This window comes from Cryptotermes secundus, unplaced genomic scaffold (genome assembly GCF_002891405.2).
Source record: "Cryptotermes secundus unplaced genomic scaffold, Csec_1.0 scaffold160, whole genome shotgun sequence".
Classification (NCBI taxonomy): Eukaryota; Metazoa; Arthropoda; class Insecta; order Blattodea; family Kalotermitidae; genus Cryptotermes; species Cryptotermes secundus.
This window is the reverse complement of record NW_019745080.1, coordinates 668,084-687,582: the sequence shown is the minus strand read 5'-3', so window position 1 is coordinate 687,582 and position 19,499 is coordinate 668,084. Positions and strand designations below refer to the sequence as shown.

The following is a 19,499-nucleotide window of genomic DNA, read 5'->3' as shown; positions in this document are numbered from 1 at the left end:
AGGGAGCAGACGAGAGGCTTCCATGACTTGCTGAGATTCCATGGAATTTGTCCACATATTGGGCTCTCTCCATGTCGATCCCCACGACATAATGGTCAGTTTCGATGTAGTGTCACTCTTCACCAGGGTGTCTATAAAGGATACTATGGATCTTCTAGGACGACATTTCGAAGAAGACATCTTGAGACTCTTCCGCCACCTGACCACCTGTCCTGACCACCTCATACTTCAACTTCAATGGCCAGTTCTATGAACAAACTGATGATGTGTCATTGGGGACGCCACTTTCTCCGGTAATCTCTAACCTCTATACGGAGGACTTCGAGGAGAGGGCACTTGACTTTGCCCCGCGTCGAGCTTCCCACATTTTCTAGACAGTTGACCCACAGATGGCGGTGAGGTTGTCAGCCTTACACGCCCGCCACCCTTTACCCCCATGAGGATTCCTGGTGCTCATTTCTATTACAGGCTAAGTTGACCCCAGAGCCATAATGGAATAAAAATAAATACATTCCAAATTTAATTAAAATTAGCATGTTAATCGTAGAAAATGGACTGTACAGAGGCCAGCATGTCAAAAGCATACTGCAGGAAAATTGCAGTCTGAGGCAATTACATTAAATTATGAGATTGTGGTCCTTATGGCGGTGAATTATTACGGTTTTCTGGAGGTGAAGATGTGTATTTTGGTGTATAGGTACCAATGTTTATGAAGAACCAGCTGCCTCCATCTTCAGGACCCCCATTCGATCGAGTTCTTGCAGGAGAGGAACCCAGGGCGAATCCCATGTTCGACCTTTCCTGAGCATGCAACAACGCATTCCGGCTCAGTAGACATCTTCTGCCACCGAATTCTTTAAATCATAACGATATCCTTTCACAGTTTTCCGCAAAATGTTTCTGATTTACAATAACCACAAGAGCTAGTTTAGTTCTAGGCGACAATAAATTCCGCCCCTTTCCCCAACTAAGTTATTTCAACTCTCTCAACAATTCGTCACAAATAATAAAAAGAAACTCTCAGATACTATGACAAGAAGCTTCAGTCGTCTCGTAATTCTGAAAACAGAAGCGAAAGAAGTGGTAACAAACTACTGCCTTATCCCATCACAATACTCGCTGTGTCCTTTACCGCATGAGACCACAGAACTAGACAAAGGTTCACGGTTGCCTCTTCAAAGCCCAATGGTTGCTATATGCACCGTCCGCTGTAAAATGTTGCAACTTTGCATTCTGTCGACAGAGGGTATTTTATGCTTTTCTCACAATAAGTAGCGATTCTTTTCCTAAGCAGAATTAACCGGTTAATCTCTGAAGCGAAGTCCCCGCGTGGAAGCGGTTTCGAATACCTCCACCTTATCCCTGCGAGTTGTAGGTGACGAAGAAGGAGCCCGGTACCTCGGGGCACAACTGGGTCACCCTGTCACGAGGGGATATAAATACGGGGACCTGGCCCTCCAAGCTGGGGAAGTCTCGAATCTCAGATAGTAAAATATGATGCAAATACTATGTTTTTGGACATTATCCATCGTCTTGTCTTTATCTAAACTGCTCTGTTTATTTTTCAAAACACAACGTTTCGGAGACCGGATTCTGGCTCCGTCTTCAGGTAAAACGTACTCAGTCGGGCCGAACCGATAGGGCTAATTCCTATCTCCGGACCAAAATATTATGAGTTTCGCGGGACTTGGACCCGAGAATGACTGCGCTGACGAGGGCGAGAAGCAACTGTGATCGACAGACCCTTTCTCTCTCGTCAGAGAAGGCACCACTCATCAATAAACCCGCAAATATATGACAGTAATAAAAATCTGGTGTATGTGTTACTAGTGCGGTCTTCCTGTCACAAGAGAAATACGACACACAAAAACTACGATAGACGAAAAAGAGTACCACGTCAGCATTCTAGTCATGAGACAAAAACTAAGCAATGACGTGCATAGGAGCACGGTGGACAAGTTAACAATGCAGTGGTCTCCCCCAAAACAAAAGAAAAATTGCTTGATGATGGCCAATGTGCGGCCGAAACGTGTTGAAAACTGGAAAAAAGCAAATGTAAAACTAGAGACATTTTAGTAATTTGATAATCACTTTTAATATATATACGTAAGTTATACGTTTAGTGTCCTAATGACATTTTAATAGGTTTAACATCATAAATTATTAAAGTTACACTTCTAGTGAGAAACATATGCTAGATGTCTTTTATATTTTTGCGTTATTGACGGGTGCTTTAATAATACGGGTAATGCCTCAATGCAAGGGGATGCTGAAATATAATATCGAGAGTTGTCTTTGTGGCTAACTAATTAAGCACTACGCCATGAAGGTTTATGGGGGGGTGGATGTATAGCTTCACATTTTCTTGACCTCGACACTAGTTGGAGTTAAATGGTCAAATTCACTCTTAATAATATGCATCCTGCTGTGTGTTATAAATAAGGTATATAAATATATATAAAAGTATGCAGTCTACGTAACAATATTCTGTATTTAAAAACAAAGTAGACACTATTGTATCAAGAGAAAAAACAAAAATGTAAACAAGTGTTGATACAATAATGTCTACTTTGTTTTTAATACAGAACATTGTTGTGTAGACTGCATAATTTTATATATATTTATATAGTCAGCTTCACATCCCTGCAGCTTTACCCCCCCTGGAAAAGAGCCCCCGGTACCCACTGGATAAGAGGCTTGGTGGGCCCCAGAGCCGGTCTCGAAAAAGTTGAGAACAGATAATTCTTGACCATACCGGAAATCGAATTCCGAACTCTCGGTCATTCAGCCCGTATACAGTTGCTATACTGACTACCCTATCTCGCTTCCCTCGCAGTTTGTGAGAAACAAATTAATTTTCGTTTAAAAATGGGCAAAAATAAAAGCGACTCTGGAAGGTGTCGTCCCAGGTTACCGCTTAGTTCGCCGGCCACTGTAATCACAGCTTTGAACTTCAACATTGTTACAGCGTGCGAGGCAAGAAGCTTTGGAAAATAACAGTTGCGTCGAACATGAGCGATTACCTAGCCTTTTGACTGGCATTTCCTCTCGTATAATATCTGTACATCACTGATAACACTTACTATGGAACGGATGTTCAGTCATACTAGCATTTTTATATTAGTTCTATTATTCGGAAGATAGAGCAGGAAATACATTGTGCAATGTTTCACCGACGTTTCTAACGCATCGTTAACTTTTTTTTTCATGGTGTTATCAGTTTTGTGACAAGGGCATCATCATCTGCCATGTGACATTGTTACACGAACTTTAATCTTTTTGGAATTTCTTTTGTTTAACAACGTCGTTGCTATCTCCGACTCTATAGTTTCACACTGGCAGGGGCAGGGGGGTTGATTAGTGAACAATGAACTGGAAATGGTTTGGAAGGAAACAGTCTTAACCTAATTAAGGTATGGACAGACTGAGAAAAGCCAGAAACTTATACATTGTACCGGATGCTCTGTCCAAAATTCGAACCCCTAAAATATAAATCTAGAGCATTACTGGAGTTTGCAATCTTATTTAATAATATGTATATAATCGAGACACATAAGAAGCGGCTAGGCCCATATGTATATAAAAAGTTGTCCCTATGTTTAACTAATTAAGCACTACTCCATGAAGTTGTATGTAGGAGTGGATGTATAGATCCATGATTTCTTGTCCTCAGCACTAGTTGAAGTTGAATTATCAGTTTATCGAACAGGCCGCTTTAACCGCAAGAAAAGTGTCCAAGTTACCCATTGGATAGGAAGCTGGGTGGGCTCCAGAAAACGTCTGGACGACGTGGAGAAAGTAAAATTCTTTACTCTACCGGGACTCGAACTCCGACCACTCAGTCGTCCAGCCCGTAGCTAGTCACTATACCGACTGCGCTATCCCGGTTCTCATATATACTGTATATACAGTACTATGGCCTATAGTGCCGCTGCTAATCGGTGACTCTGTAAACAGCGATCGTTTCTGGGCAACGGCTCGGTAAACACGTTGCTATGTAACAGATTCTTAATAATGCAACAGTTGGTCTACAGCAATGGAAATGAGGTGTTTCTACGTGGTCCGTGCCGAGAAGTTATCTTGAAGACAATTGGGGGGACCCAGTAAGAGAATGTGTTGTATAAGGACTATTACCGCAAGAGTTCATTTGAGAGAGCAATCTCTGATCGTGGGTCTCAAGGGGATTGGCACCAAGACGAACTGATTGGCTGTAAACCGTCAGTAATGAANTACTGTACTTTATTTCACATGTGTTCTTCACAGTGTAGAAAAATATGTTTATGTGTACTTTTAACTTGTTTTTAGAACAGGAGCACTTTTACAATTAATATGTTGCTGGACATTATCCATCATCTTGTCTGTTGTTAAAAAACCGTCTAGTTTCTATCAAAAACACAACGTTTCGGGAACTGGAACTTGGCTAGCTCTGTCTATTGGACCCAACTGAGTAGGTTTTACCTGAAGACGGGGACAGATTCCATTTCCCGAAACGTTGTGTTTTTGATAGAAACTAGACGGTTTTTTAACAACAGACAAGATGATGGATAATGTCCAGCAACATATTAATTGTAGAGTAAAGCCCGTTGAAATTTCAGCAAGATTTATTAAAACCAAACTTCGTCAAGTGTGCCCAACCTCAAGAAGCGTAACTTCAGAGGTTCTGGAAAAATGGCTAAATTTATGCGAAGATGTTATGATATGCTCTATGCTATGCTACTACAGTTCTTTTCTCTTGTTATTCTTGCGTCAGTTTTACTTTCCCTTTTTGTTCTGTCAATACGTTTCATTCCATGTTTCTTCTTTCATTTACTGATTCTTCTTTCATTCTTTTTCTCCTTTGTCACTATATTTCATTCTAGCTTTATTAGTAAAGTGCTCGGAAAGAAAAATCTCTGCGGCAATTATAGGATAAGCGGTGGTCGCTCGGTCGGTGTAGTTCGCTTGCGGACTACAGGCCACGGAGTTTATTATTTTTATTGTTGTTTCTTACATTTAAAGTGCCTGAGTTCTGCGCCTCACGAGAATGTATTTTTGTGAATTTCAGAACAGACTTCTTTCTCATTGTTACTATAAAGTATATGAAGGTCACTTGCTTATTGTCATGATGGTCCCAGTGCTTTTTTATATATATAGAAAAAACAGGGCCGTGGATTAACGAGGACCGCAACCGTATAACAGAATCATTATTTTCCGAGTTTCCCCCATCCAAGAAGAGCACTGTTCCATTTGTCATGTTTCTACTAGAAAACAACTTGACATGAAATACCGTCAAATGTATTGGCTTCTCAACAGAAAATCAAAGCTCTCTGTGACCAACAAAATACCACTATACCAAGCTATATTGAAATCTATTTGGTCCTATGGTCTTCAACTCTGGGGATGTGCAGAGCCGTCGACAGTCAATCTCATCCAGAGATTCCAATCAAAAACACTAAGAGCAATTGCAGACGCGCCATGGTATGTGAGCAACCTTACACTCCATAACGACCTAAAGATACCTTTCGTCAAAAATGAGACACTAAGAATGGCTGAAAGGTACAAAAACCAAACTGTAAACCATGACAACGAATTAATAGAAGAGCTATACGCCAACGGTCCAGTGACAAGAAGACTGAACAGAACATGACCCCAAGACATCATCACTCAATGAAATAGACTACAAGTAGGAGAAACATCACTGGATGTTTCCCTTACAAGCCAGCCATCTACAACACATTTACCTAATACTCTAAAATGATGTAGATTATAAATAAACGTAATAAATAAATGCTTCTACTACATGTAGTCTGGTGAAAAGAAGGTTAAGGAGCAGACACGTATCATACACTTAACGATAATGTAAGTGGATCAATTCCCTAGCGTACGCATGTTTTTCGCTAAAAGATAAGTGAAATTAAATTTGTCACTGTTTTAACTTCGCTTAGTGGGGAGTGGAGTCCAACTGGGTCCACTCGGCACGACGGCCACTGATTGGCCTATTGTAGCCTGCCCCGGGTGTTTATGATGATGGAGAATTTGGTGGAATGAAGATTAGAAGGGAAACCGAAGTACTCTGAGAAAACCCGCCCCAGCGACAATTTGTCCACCACAAATCCCACTTGACCAGACCCCTTGATCGAATCTGGGCCGCCGAGGTGGGAAGCCAGCGACCAACCACTTGAGCTATGGCGCCGCCCTAAACTGTTTTAACTTACTAAGCACTACGCCATGAAGGCTTATGGAGGAGTAAATATATACGATGCGAGTTTTCTTGACCTCGGCACTAGCTGGAGGTGAGCCGTCAGCTTCACGTCCCGGCCGCTCAACCCCCGGGGAAAGAGCCCCCGGTACCCATTGGATAGGAGACTGGGTGGGTCCAAGAGCCTGTTTGGACGACGTGAAGAAGAGAAAATTCTTGACCCTACCGGTACTCGAACTCCTATCCATCTGTCGTCCAGCCCGTAGCCAGTTGCTATACCGACTGAGCTATCCAGGTACCTCGCTAAAGAGATAAGTAATTTTATTGAAAATTAGATCTCACATTCAAGAAACTGAAAACTGGTAAACAATTTATGAGACGTGACATTGTGTAGCCCGGTAGAAATTTACTGACGTTTCTATCTATTTTCAGGGCCGAAGAGTGCAACATGCAAGCGAATGAAGCAAACAGCACTAAAATAGAGGCTTCATGTTCCTCAGAAAAATCAATAAAATTTTACCAGACTATACGGATTCACAAGCCAGTACATAATTCTGCTCATAGTCATCATCGTGAGAACTTTAAATCGAGGGAAGGAATGTGTGTATTAGAATTCTGGTGACGTCACATTGGTGTAAGACACTGGTCTACCGGGTTTTCAGTCTCCATCTCCAAGGAAAAGTGAATATCTGTAGATATTTTAGGTTTCTTTTACTATACGTATGTCATTATATCCTCCGATTAAGCAAAATAATATTACGTGAGTATCCAGACTTACTTACTTACTTACTTACTTACTCATGGAGTTGAGCCCTTCTGGAGGAGCCCTCAAATTCTGCAGCTACTCAAGAATTTTCCAGCATTTTATGGAACCCGAAGGTTCATTACCATGCTCACAAGAGCCCTCCACTGGTCCCTATCCTGAGCCTGATCTATCCAATCCATACCATCCCATCTCCTATCTCTCTGAGATCCATTCTATTATTGTCAACCCACCTACGCCTTGGTCTTCCTTGTGGTCTCTTTCTTCCCTGCTTTCCCACCAATATCCTATACGCATTCCTCGTCTCCCCCCATTCGTGCTACATGATCTGCCCAGCTCATCCTCCTTGACTTGATCATTCTAATGATACTTGCAGAAGAGTACAAGTTATGAAGCTCCTCATTATGCAGTTTTCTCCAACCTCCTGTCACTTCATCTCTCTTCGGTCCAATTATTCTCAACACCCTGTTCTCAAACACCCTTACTCTATGTTCCTCCCTTAGTGTCAGAGACCAAGTTTCACATCCGTACAGAACCACAGGCAAAATTATAGTTTTGTATATTCTAATTTTTATGTTTTTGGACAGCAGACGAGAAGACAAAAGGTTCTGGACTGAATGGTAGCAAGCATTACCTGAGTTCAATCGCCTCTTAATTTCCTCCTGAATCAGTTTTCGATCTTTTATCGTTGTTCCCAAATATCTGAAGTGTGCAACATTTTCAAAACATTTGTTTCCTATCATTATGTCAAGATTTTGCCCTGTATTTTGGTGACGAGACAGTAACATATACTTAGTTTTCTCAGTGTTTACTTCTTGACCAACCTCTTTATTTGCGTCAGTTAAAGTTTGTGTGTTTTTCTTTATGGTATCTACATTATCACCCAGTAGATTCACATCATCGGCGTACACCAGCAGCTGATGTGTCCCGTTTAATTTCAGTTCCAGCTGGTTTCCCTGGACCTTCCTAATTGCCTACACTAAGGTAAAGTTGAAAAGTAGTGGCGATAAAGTATCTCCTTGTTTTAGACCATTCTGGATAGGAAATTTATCAGACAAATGTTTACCTACACAGAATTTACTATACGTTTCGTTTAAACATATTTTAATGAACCTAACTACTCGTAGTTTCAATATCTTCCCATCAGGAGATGTTCAAGTAAAATTATGGATATTACGATGTGGGAACATTGTATTTTTGACAGTAAGATTTTCTGATGTGGCAAAGTTTACAACTCTTAACTCCATTATCATTACTAATTTCATGCAAACTCTCATTCCCAATTGTTGGTTTGAAAATGTCTTCCCTCCCTACTTTGGCATTGAAATCTCATAACAAATTTTCATAGGGTATTTCGGGAATTTATCAAATACATGTTCTAGTTCTTCATAGAGTCTATTCTTTATGTCATAAATTTTATCTTCTGTTGGGTCGTGAACATTCATAACAATGATATCACACCAGCGACCTTTTAGTATTATATATGATATCCTATCACTAATGAATTCTACCCTCTTAACTGCTGATACGATTCCCTTATGTACGAAAAAACCTGTACCTAATTCATGATTTTCAATCCCCTTTCCATAGAAAAATGTATAGTCTCCTGCTGGTGCGATGCTACCTCCATCCCATCTGACCTTTTGCACTCCCGCTAAATCTAACTTATATTTTAAGATTTCTTCTGCCACTGCCCTGAGGGAACCTGCCCTATACAAACTTCGTACATTCCAAGTGCCAAATCTCATATCCATTTTCATTAGCTTAGGTCGTTTATCCAAGGAATCCGTCCAGGTCCGAGGCTTCTTGAGAATTTTCGTAACAAGTTTATATTTTACGGTGAGGAGTTGTTAGCCCTACGCCAAACCCCCAAGCTGGAGGGCCACCCCTTGTCGGCTGTCCGCGACTGCTTATTCAATATATTCGCAGCTTTCCTCCAAAACTTGAGGGCGTCTCCTCCATCCGCAACCTGAGGACGCGCCATGCCGTGGTGACAGGGACCCACCTTCGTCAAGAGGACTGACATCAAAAATCATTACGATGGACATACAAGGGACTGAACCCACGTACAGCTGTATTAATGAGCTGATTAAAGTTTGTAATTGTGATTCAATTGCTTATATATCCACAATTTTAGACTGAACAAGCTTTCCTGGAAAATTTGTGTCCGTTGTTCGTCAACTCTCTACTGAGCGTAATTCCTGTTTAATTATTTAATTTTGTTATAGTAACTCAACCAGTTCAGTGGGTTTAATCTATGCAGTAAACCTATTTTGCTTTTATAACAGCTTTTTAACTTGGTTAAGATAAAATCTTCACTTAGTTAAATAGAATAATATTAAGTTGTATTTTTTATTTCAGTATTCAATTAGCTGGTCTGTTGTTCAAGCCTGGCCATTGCTAAATTGTGAGATATTATTTGAACGAAATACATTACACTATTTTATTTAGTTATGTGATTGACATCAAATTTCTCTAATATTTCATGCATTTTTTCGAAGAGATTCTGTTATCATAAATACTGAATTTTCTCTTTCGTAACCCTCAAACGCTAAACATACGACTGGATGACATTTTTGAGAAGCTCATGGAACGTTTTGGCCTCTCAATTGCAACAACTGAGTCATGAAATTCAATTCGATTTCTGCACATTGTGGCATATATTTCTATACAGTGTAGTATGAAACATTCTCAGCGGTGTTAGATATACAATATTGTCACTTACATGTTTTGGGCTTGAATTCTGGCCATGGGATAGGAAGATGAAATGAGGGTGTCTGAGAATTTTGGATATAGTTTCGTACGAGTGTGAAACTTGATCTCTGACATTAATGGAAGAACATATACTGAAGATATTTGTAAACAGAGCAATATCTGGACCGAAGGGAGATGAAATGGTAGGAGGTTGGAGAAAGTGCATAATGAAGAGCATTAAGAACTTGTACTCTTCACAAAATAAAATTAGAATGATAAATCCAAGGAGGGTGAGATGGGCAGGGTATGTAGCACTCATGGGGAGAAGAGAAATGCATATAGGATTTTGATGAGAAAGAGACCACTGGGAACTGGTCTTAGAAAAATTGGATGGTGTGTTGATCTGACTAGGGACACGGACCAGTGGAGGTCTCTTGAGAATACGGTAATGAATCTTCAGCTTCCCATTAAATGTTGGAAACCTCTTGAGTAGCTGAGCGATTGACGGCTGCTCAAGTAGGGCTCAGCCCCATGGAACAGAGAAGGGGGTGCCGAGGAGGATATTTGTTAGTAATAGAAGGCAGAACAAATTTGCACAATTAGCTTAGCAGTTTATATTCTTCATCAAAACTGTTCTTAACGTGATCAGAAAAGAAGGACAAAGGCCGTATAGAACGCACGGGGTAAACGAGAAATGCATAAAATTTTCAGTAGGAAAACCTAAAGGGACACTTGAGAGTGTAAGCATAAATGGGAGACTAATTTTGGATTCTGTGATGGGCTTTTCTGAACACGGCCATGAATACTCGAGTTCTAGAAAAGGGTGGAATTTCTTGGGTAGCTGAGCGACTCCTAGCTTCTCAAGAAGGACTCTGGATATGCGGAGTTATTTATTCGGGATTTTTTTTTTGTGTTTCATATTGGTTACTTACTTACTTACTTACTCATGGAGCTGAGCCCTTCTGGAGGAGCCGCCAATTCTGCAGCTACTCAAGAATATCCCAGCATTTTATGGAACCCGAAGGCTCATCACTGTGTTCACAAGAGTCCTCCACTGGTCCCTATCCTGAGCCAGATCAATCCAATCCATACCATCCCATCCTATCTCTCTAAGATCCATTCTATTATTGTCCACCCACCTACGCCTTGGTCTTCCCTGTGATCTCTTTCCTTCTGGCTTTCCCACCAATATCCTATACGCATTCCTCATCTCCCCCATTCGTGCTACATGACCTTCCCACCTCCNGTTTTTGGACAACAGACGAGAAGACAAAAGGTTCTGGACTGAATGGTAGCAAGCATTACCCGAGTTCAATCGCCTCTTAATTTCCTCCTGAATCAGGTTTCGATCTGTTATCGTTGTTCCCATATATCTGAACTGTGCCACATTTTCAAAACATCTGTTTCCTATCTTCATGTCATGATTTTGCCCTCCATTTTGGTGACGAGACAGTAACATATATTTAGTTTTCTCTGTGTTTGCTTCTAGACCAATCTCTTTACTTGCATCAATTAGAGACCTGTATAGAGCAATAAATGACTTTAAGAGGGGTTACCAGCCTAGCAGTAACTTAGTGAAGGATGAGAATGGTGATCTGCTTGCAGATTCCCACAACATTTTGAATAGGTGGAGGAACTACTTCTCTCAATTATTTCATATTGAATGCCGTATGCAAAAAACAAAATGTATATTGAGAGAAGAATTAGCTACAGAATTTATAACAAGAATATTTTATGTTTTAAAATTCTTTGTCTCCTATTTTCAAGAATATTGTATGATTTATACTTGATAAAACCTGACGGACATCACATCTTTTCTATCCGGGGAAAAATAAGGTTTATTTGTTAGGATGTTGTGAGGAGGACCTGAGAGATTTACGGGACGTGTTTGTGGACGTATGATTTCCCAGTGCTTGTAAACTACTCCAAACCTGATCACCCAATCTGTGTTGAGCAGAAGAGGCATTTGTGTTATTTAATTATCGATGCCGAAAACAGCTCAGATTGACGTCGAATGATTGAATAAAGATGAATTAGAAAGGATATGAAAGGAGGAGATTGTGTTATAATTTGAGGCACAATCCAAACATATCTGTAGAAACTGAAGAAAACCACGAAGAATCTCAGCCGTGATAGTCGGTGTCCCCCACCAAGATTCGAAATTGGCACTTCCGGGATAAAAGTCAAAAACATTACCAGTTGATCAAGCTTAATAACTCTAATTATATTTAATTTCACTTTATTTTGTAGCAATTACTATATTATTTACAATATGTCAGTATATTCCAGAAATTTGCACCCTATTTTTAAAAATTTGGATCGACCTGATTTTTTAACTTGGTAATATTTTACGTTTTATTGTATGATCCATACGACTTTAAAATAAGTGAGAAGAATTTTGTAATTGGTTTTAAAGGCGGAATACAAACGCTACATCAAATTGTACTGCTGCTCCAAATGAAGACTACCTTATATAGACGTCTTAATTTTCCCTACATTAAATATATTATTACATTTAATCATAAAGAAGGTGAAATAACTCAGATCATAATAATATTCTATTTGCCACGTTTGAATTCCAAATCGAAATCAAAGCAACTTTTGCCCGAATTACAATCAAGTGTAATTTTTCCTGTATATTGGCCAGCAGCAAGACGAAATTTGTTCTTGTAACTGCTTACATCAAGCTTCTGGTCCTCAGGAGCGCAGATTTTACTCTGTAACAGACACAAAACGTAACAGGTTGCACTCAAGTACTTTCTGGAATGAAGCAAGAAAACTGAAAAGGAAATTCTACACATTAATTCTATAGTAAAAATTTCATTCAATAATCGTCATTTATTTCTTTTTTATTTATTATGGCCTTAATTTCACAGATAGTAAATTAATAGTTTCACAAATCTATTCTAAATTGGAAGAGATCGGAGAAGTTAATCAGCAAAAGCCGAAGGAAAAGAATATTATGAAATTTGATTCTTCGATAGTTTGGAACTTACCGTAACTTAGTATTAAAATCCAGTAACCGTATCTATTCTGTATGGGTGTGAAACTTGATCTCTGACATTAAGGGAGGAACATAGACTGAGGGTATTTGAGAACAGGGTGCTGAGAATATTTGGACCAAAGAGAGATGAAGTGACAGGAGGTTGGAGAAAACTGCGTAATGAGGAGCTTCATAACTTGTACTCTTCTGCAAGTATAATTAGAATGATCAAGTCAAGGAGGATGAGGTGGGCAGATCATGCAGCACGAATGGGGGAGATGAGGAATGCGTATAGGATATTGGTGGGAAAGCCAGAAGGAAGGAGACCACAGGGAAGATCGAGGGGTAGGTGGGTGGACAATAATAGAATGGATCTTAGAGAAATAGGAGATGGGATGGTATGAATTGGATAGATCAGGCTCAGGATAGGGACCAGTGGAGGCTCTTGTGAGTATGGTAATGAACCTTCGGGTTCTATAAAATGCTGGAAAATTCTTGAGTAGCTTCAGAATTTGCGGCTCCTCCAGAAGGGCTCAGCTCCATGAGTAAGTAAACCGTACTTATTCAAGCTGAAGCATTTGACAGAATTTCTCATCAGCATTTGAGTAGTGACATGTGTGAACAAATTTGTTATCAAATTCTAGCTTTGCAATGATGTAGAATTATTCTAGGAAATTACAACGTCCGAAATTGTTCGCGACAGAAGCTAGATATGGCCGTGCTCAGACAATATTTTTGTGTTCATCTGCGAAGTTTGTATTTATGAATTTTGTTTGGTTCCTCGTCGTTTGTTATTATATTTTTCCAGGAAAAGAATTTAGTACCATGAAGTCCGTTAAGGTTTGCTTACCTTCTTAAATGGGCATGACGTGGGGATATTGTTCTTGGCCAGATTTTCTGCCACAGTTTTGTTTTTTGATGCATTGGCTAGTTCTTCACACACATCTCTTTCGCCTTTAATTGGGATCATCATACCTCTCTTCTTGACGTCATATGCCAACTGAAAAAAAACATATAAGTAAATAAAAGGTAATATTGTACCTGGGCTTAGTTAAGCGCCACGTAGTTGAGAAATACGTTCTGCTACCAGGTTAAGTGGATGATCAGGTCCCAATTCGGGAAGAAACATTCCCAAGTTCCCATCATACTGGAGGCTGCTTGGTGCACAGAGTCGGCTTGGTCATGGTGACGAAGAAAAATTCCTTCTCTCTCCCGGATATGGAACCCCGGTTGTCAGTTACATATCCAGTCACTAAGCCTATATGGATCGAACGATTCTAATTGCAAACAATTAAATAAAGGTGAAGCTTATCCCTGTAACAGGCCGCGAAGGCCCATCGTGTTTTGAGACGTCGAGGCTCCCACATTTTCTAGACAATCGGCTCACAGATGGCGGTAAGTTTTTCAGACTTATTCCAAAGGAAAATTCCGGGTAATCATTTCTGTTAGAGGCTGATTCGACCCAGGGCCAATTTGCACAGTGGGGGTGGAGTCCAGTTGGGTCCACTCGGCATATCGTCCACTGATTGGCCTATTGTACCTTCCCTGGGTGATTATGGTAATGGAGAATTTGGTGGAATGAAGAACGGCAAGGAAACCGAAGTACTCGGAAAAAACCTGCCCTAGCGCCACTTTGTCTACCACAAATCCCACTTGACCAGACCCGGGCTCGAACACGGGCAGCCGTGGTGTGAAGCCAGCGACTAACCTTTTCAACTATGTCGCGGCCGACCCAGGGCCATAGTGCGGCTGGAAGGATTAGGTAAATTGAAAAAATCCACTTCATCAGGACTCGAACCCGCGTAGGGTAGTGCTTCAACCGACTACGCTACAGCGTGGCCCCTACAAACAATTAATTAATTAGTTAAATAAACAAAAGTGAATGTGAAGAAGAATGTAGAATTATCTCTGTGCTTAATTTATTAAGCATTAAACCACGAAGACCTGTGGGGACTAGAGGAGAGTTTCACGCATTCTTAAAATTAGCCATAAATGGAGCTGAGTGATAAGGTTCCCGTCCAAGCCGCGTTACTCCAAGGAAATGTGTACCCATTACGCAATGAATAGGAGACTCCGTGGGCTCCAGATCTAATGTGGAGACTGTGGAGAAGAGCAATATTTCTCGCCTCTGCCGAGAATCGAACATTGATTTCTCGGTTGCTCAACCCATAGCCTGATGACTGCATCAATCAACATATCCCGACTACAGTAAATAAGTACATGAAGCAGCAGCATTTGAAGATAGGCAATTCTTTCGAATTCTCAGCGCGTAACGCAAGCATACATGTTTCTGAGCAATCTGAAGGATACATACGTACCTTGCAACTTGAAAATTCTTTAGTATTCTCCATACATCCAACTGCAGAAACAAAGCAATCTTGCGACAGCACGATTTTGGGATTTATAAGTTTGATTATCCCAGAATTATCGCAAGGTTGTAGCTTATTTACTTTTATTTTGTAACCGTCCTGAAAATGAGATTAGAAATAGACACGGTTCTCACATTCTGAGTTTATAATGTTATACTGGCTGGTGCAATAAAATGACTTTGAAAGTACAAAAAAAAATTAGTGACTCCAACACACAACATATATGAATTTCATTCAAAAAACCGATCCCTTCATTTTCATCATTTTGTGCCACCCGGTATACTAAATTCTCTATTGCTAAAACATACACGCAAATGGAAAGCAGACTAATTAATTAACTGACAAAAGTCTCTGATATCAGAAACCTGTTGCTGCATACAGTCAATGCTAGGAATGGCCATAAATACGGGTAAGCACTCTCTGATTTGTTTCAAAGCCCCCGCTTTTTTTTAGTAATCTAATTTCAGTGCCTCAAGACGTACCTATCACTCCCAGAAAGGATATAGGCACGTCGTCGGCTAGGCTCTTGCCTCTCACCACCGAACATCTAATTCAATCGCAGGTGAGTTCATGTGAAACTCGTGATGGACGAAGTAGGGCTGAAGCGAGTCTTTCCTCGCGTTTCTACTGTTTTACCTTCCTAATGAATATTCCACCTTGGCTCCGTACTCACATATCATCTCTCCTTGAAGTATGCGATAGCCCTTGCCAGGCAGCACATTATCATATCCTCTATCTCTAATCTGGGGCTGCTATCTCTGACCCGACACGTGTCTTATTACAGAGTAAGGAAAGTACAATATATATTTTTGTCCTTTTCACAAAGCAATTTGTTTTATCTGCCTCTCACAGTGGCCGCGTGGTCTAAGGCATGAAATGTTTCCTCCCGTTCAAACACTGTGATTTTTGGTTCGAAACCAACTCGATGCATGAATGTCTGTTTGCGTTCTTCCTGTATTCGTGTTATCCTGTCTAGGCAGAGGTCTTCGACGGGGCTGATTCCCGCCCAAGTAGTCCTACCAACTGTCTATAAGATTAAAATTTCATAATTATTTTTTAATGGGAACAGACTAGAGAGCCTAATCCATCGAGGAGGAAGAAGAATTTATTTTAGGTCTTTTAGAATGTTTTTTTTTTTTAAGAAATGAGAATGTCTCACGCAGTTTAACGGTACCCAGCAACTCTGAAGTGGTAAAACACTCACGCAGGCTTCTGTTGAGGTGAACAGCACACAAAATGCGCAAAATGCGATGAAGACTGACTTCAGAATTGTTGAGGGACGGATGTTGGAGGATGTCGCCATCGCAAAAAGATAGATATTCCAGTCACGACTTAATCTGCACGTATAAGTGATGAAAGCAAGCAAATCCTTTATATACGAAATGAATGAATGGCACCAGGCGAAAGAAGAGAATTTTGTTAAATAATGGCTATGGCGTATGAAAACAAATCGCGCATGGTAGGAGCACATTCTTTGAAAAGGCTGCATGCTTTAGCACCTAACACCAACAATTTTTATTTTTATGAGTAGATATATTTACACAGAATTCACATCTGATCAGTTTCAGCGGTTTATGTCATATCTCATGTTCATCTATATGTTTACAACAATGCCATCACGCCGTTTTATGAATGGGTTCGTGTAAAATTGCTTACATCAGTTTATCACCGGCAGAAAATTACCCGTCACACAGAATTTCAAAGGCAATTTTCAATGGCAAGGGGAAATCTGCTTTTCTGTAACAAAGGCAGTACTGTGTGTTATGAAAATATCGTAATACAATAGCTTTAAAAATGTACATAAAATCGCTTTGTCACTGACAGAAGATTAACTGTTACGTACAACCTCGAAGGTAGTTCTGCCTCACTACCAAAAAATGGAACGTTGGAAATAGACAGTGTTTGGTCAACACGGCAGTGTTACTTGTGCACGACCCTATGAAGATGATGAGGAACTGCAGTTCAAAGCTTACGTACTAAGTTCAGTTTGTTTTTAATTTCACATTTCAGTCTGTACTCTCTATTTTATTGTGGCAATGAGGACTGTGTTCGCTTGTACCTGAACCCTTATAATTTTCAGGCTTAAGTGGAACCTGCTTTTCAAAATACATCAACTCTCGTTATGTAATTGCTTTTATATTTCAATGCATTTATGTGTTTTATGGAATGTAGCAATTATGGCGTGTATATAAACAGGTGAAATAAGGAGAACATAGAATATTACCTAAACATACGATGTTTATCTGACGAGTTTCATGACTTGTTAGCTACACGGTTGATACAGTGATTCCTAAGAAGCTGGTAGTTTCTGAGCTCGTAAAGAATCTCTGTAATTTCTATAGCAATACAAAAATTCATGACGGTACTCAAAAAAGATATTTGCACAAGAAGTTAAGTTTTTATTCTTTCGGATACATTTTAAGATACATAAAAGCTAAAGGTATCCCTGTAACAGGCTGTGAAGACCCGTAGGGTTGCGTGACGTCGAGGCTACCACATTTTCTAGACAATTGGCTCACAGATAGTGGTGAGGTTGTTAGTCTTACGCGCCGGTCGCCCTTTACTCCCAAGAAGCAGAATACTGGTACTCATTTCTGTTAGAGGCTGAGTTGACCCCAGGGCCATAGTGCGGCTGGAAGGATTAGGTCAATTTAAAAACCCAATAACCTCATCGAGATTCGAAACCGCGACCTTCTGGCTTGTAGCATAGTGCCTCAATAAACTACGCTACCGCATACACCCATTGTAAGTTGAATATCACTGTAAAATAGTTAAGAATAAATTCTGAATCCATTAACAAAATTAATTTGTTGCAGCATTGGATGAAGAATATATTTCTTCAATTACACGTATCAGTGTGCTGTGTAAAACACATTTCCGGTCTAGAAAACTGAGATTAACGGCTGTGGGGATCCGTTGCGCGGACCACGCGACACTCCTTATCCGCAAATTTGGCATTAAATTCGCCGACAAAGCGGTGGTCCCTCGGTCGGTATTGTTCGCTTGTGGACTACGGGTCACGGAGTTCTTTTAGTCCTATAAAACACATTATTGAAATAGATAAAGAAGAAAGCCTGCAGTTATAAATGTTTGTGATTTCTTTATTTCTTTTCTCTGCATCCAAATATTGCCTAATTTAGAAGTCGAAATTGAAGCAGCTCTTTCCCGAGTTGCAGTCGGAATTGAGTTTGCCTGTGTACGTCCCAAAAAGAAGATTTAAGTAATTCTCGTGTTCGTCTATATCGATCTGGAAATCACAGATTTTTCCCTACAACAAACACAGAATAAAACACATGGATTACACTCGAGGATGGCAAGCATATAAGTACTAGTAGAACATCGAAAGGACTCCCTTAATGTGACTCCACACATAGAGTTACCAGCACAGATTGCAATCATAGATCGTCCTCTGTTCCTTAGATGGATTGTTTATATCCTTCATTTCACACTTTGTAAAGGATTAGATTTGATAGTAATAACAGCGACTGGGCTGGACGACCGGGACGGTCAAGAATTTTCTATTCTCCACTTCGTTCAGACCGGATCTGGGGCCCACCCAGCCTCATATTCAATGGGTTCCGGGGGTAAAGCCGCCGGAGTGTGAACCTTACCACTCACCTCAAGCTAGTGACGAGGTCAAGAAAATCTGGATCTATACATCCATTTCTCCATACGCCTTCGTGGAGTAGGATTTATAAATTATAATCCTATTCTATAGGATTTATAATTCAAAGTAAATTTAAATTTGACCTTTTGCTTAATAAATTGAACACTACGCCGTGAAAACTTAGGGCGAAGTGGAGGTGTAGCCCCATCATTCTTGACATCGGAATTAGGTGGAAGTGAGTGGCCAACTTCACGCCCTGGCCACTTTACCCACTTGGAAACTGGTTGGGAACCAGAGCCAGTATGGACTCTGTGAAGAAGAGACTAATCTCATCCCTGCCGAGGACAAAATTTCAGCCGTCCAACCCGTAGCCCATCACTATATTGACTGAGCTATATAGCTACCTATCTATCAAGTCAAAGTCACATTGCGACCGACGGTCAGTCAGTAAGTCTTGGTGTCGAGCCCCATCTGAAGCTCATGACCAGATATTTATTACTGTTTGACAGTTACGGTTTTATTTCTGTGGGGCGCCCTCTCTGACGAGAGGACAGGTCTGTCTTTTGTATATGCTGCTGGCCGTTGCCAGCGCAGTCTTTCTCGGGTCCGAGTCCCTTGAAACTCGCGGCCGGATTTTACTGTCTCAGATTTGAGACCTTTGAGACTTCCCTGTTCTTTGCCTCCTACAACTCGCAGGATCACGGTGGAGGTATTCGACCCCACCTCCACATATCTATCCAGTAAAAGTCGAAGTCATAATGCCTTAGACCGCGCGGCCACTGCGATCGGCCAACGGAGTAGTAGAACTATAGAAATATCAACTACAATTTTAGAAATTGTAATTAATTTTCACTAACTACAGTAACAGGTTTGACTTAATGGTAACCGTGATTTAACAGTATTAA

General features: G+C 40.4%; 1 protein-coding gene across 1 annotated transcript; it reads right to left on the bottom strand.

Annotated features, from left to right (window-relative positions):
* Nucleotides 1-12,000: 12,000 nt before the first annotated feature.
* On the bottom strand, nt 12,001-16,338 carry LOC111874875. The gene is made up of 4 exons (XM_023870730.2): nt 16,192-16,338; nt 14,937-15,086; nt 13,469-13,618; nt 12,001-12,352 (listed from the first exon to the last, which is right to left on the bottom strand). Exons 1-4 carry the CDS (start codon nt 16,288-16,290, stop codon nt 12,194-12,196), a joined length of 558 nt encoding a protein of 185 aa, XP_023726498.1. The 5' UTR covers nt 16,291-16,338; the 3' UTR covers nt 12,001-12,193.
* Nucleotides 16,339-19,499: the final 3,161 nt, after the last annotated feature.

Bases quoted from the DNA above. Each gene is read 5' to 3' on its own strand.
- LOC111874875 (XM_023870730.2), bottom strand. From the start codon at position 16,290: ATGGCGACATCCTCCAACATCCGTCCCTCAACAATTCTGAAGTCAGTC. The intron at 15,087-16,191 runs GTGAGTGTTTTA...TCTCATTTTCAG, and splicing joins TCACCTCAACAGAAGCCTGC to GACGGTTACAAAATAAAAGT. The intron at 13,619-14,936 runs GTACGTATGTAT...GTTTTTTTTCAG, and splicing joins AAGAATTTTCAAGTTGCAAG to TTGGCATATGACGTCAAGAA.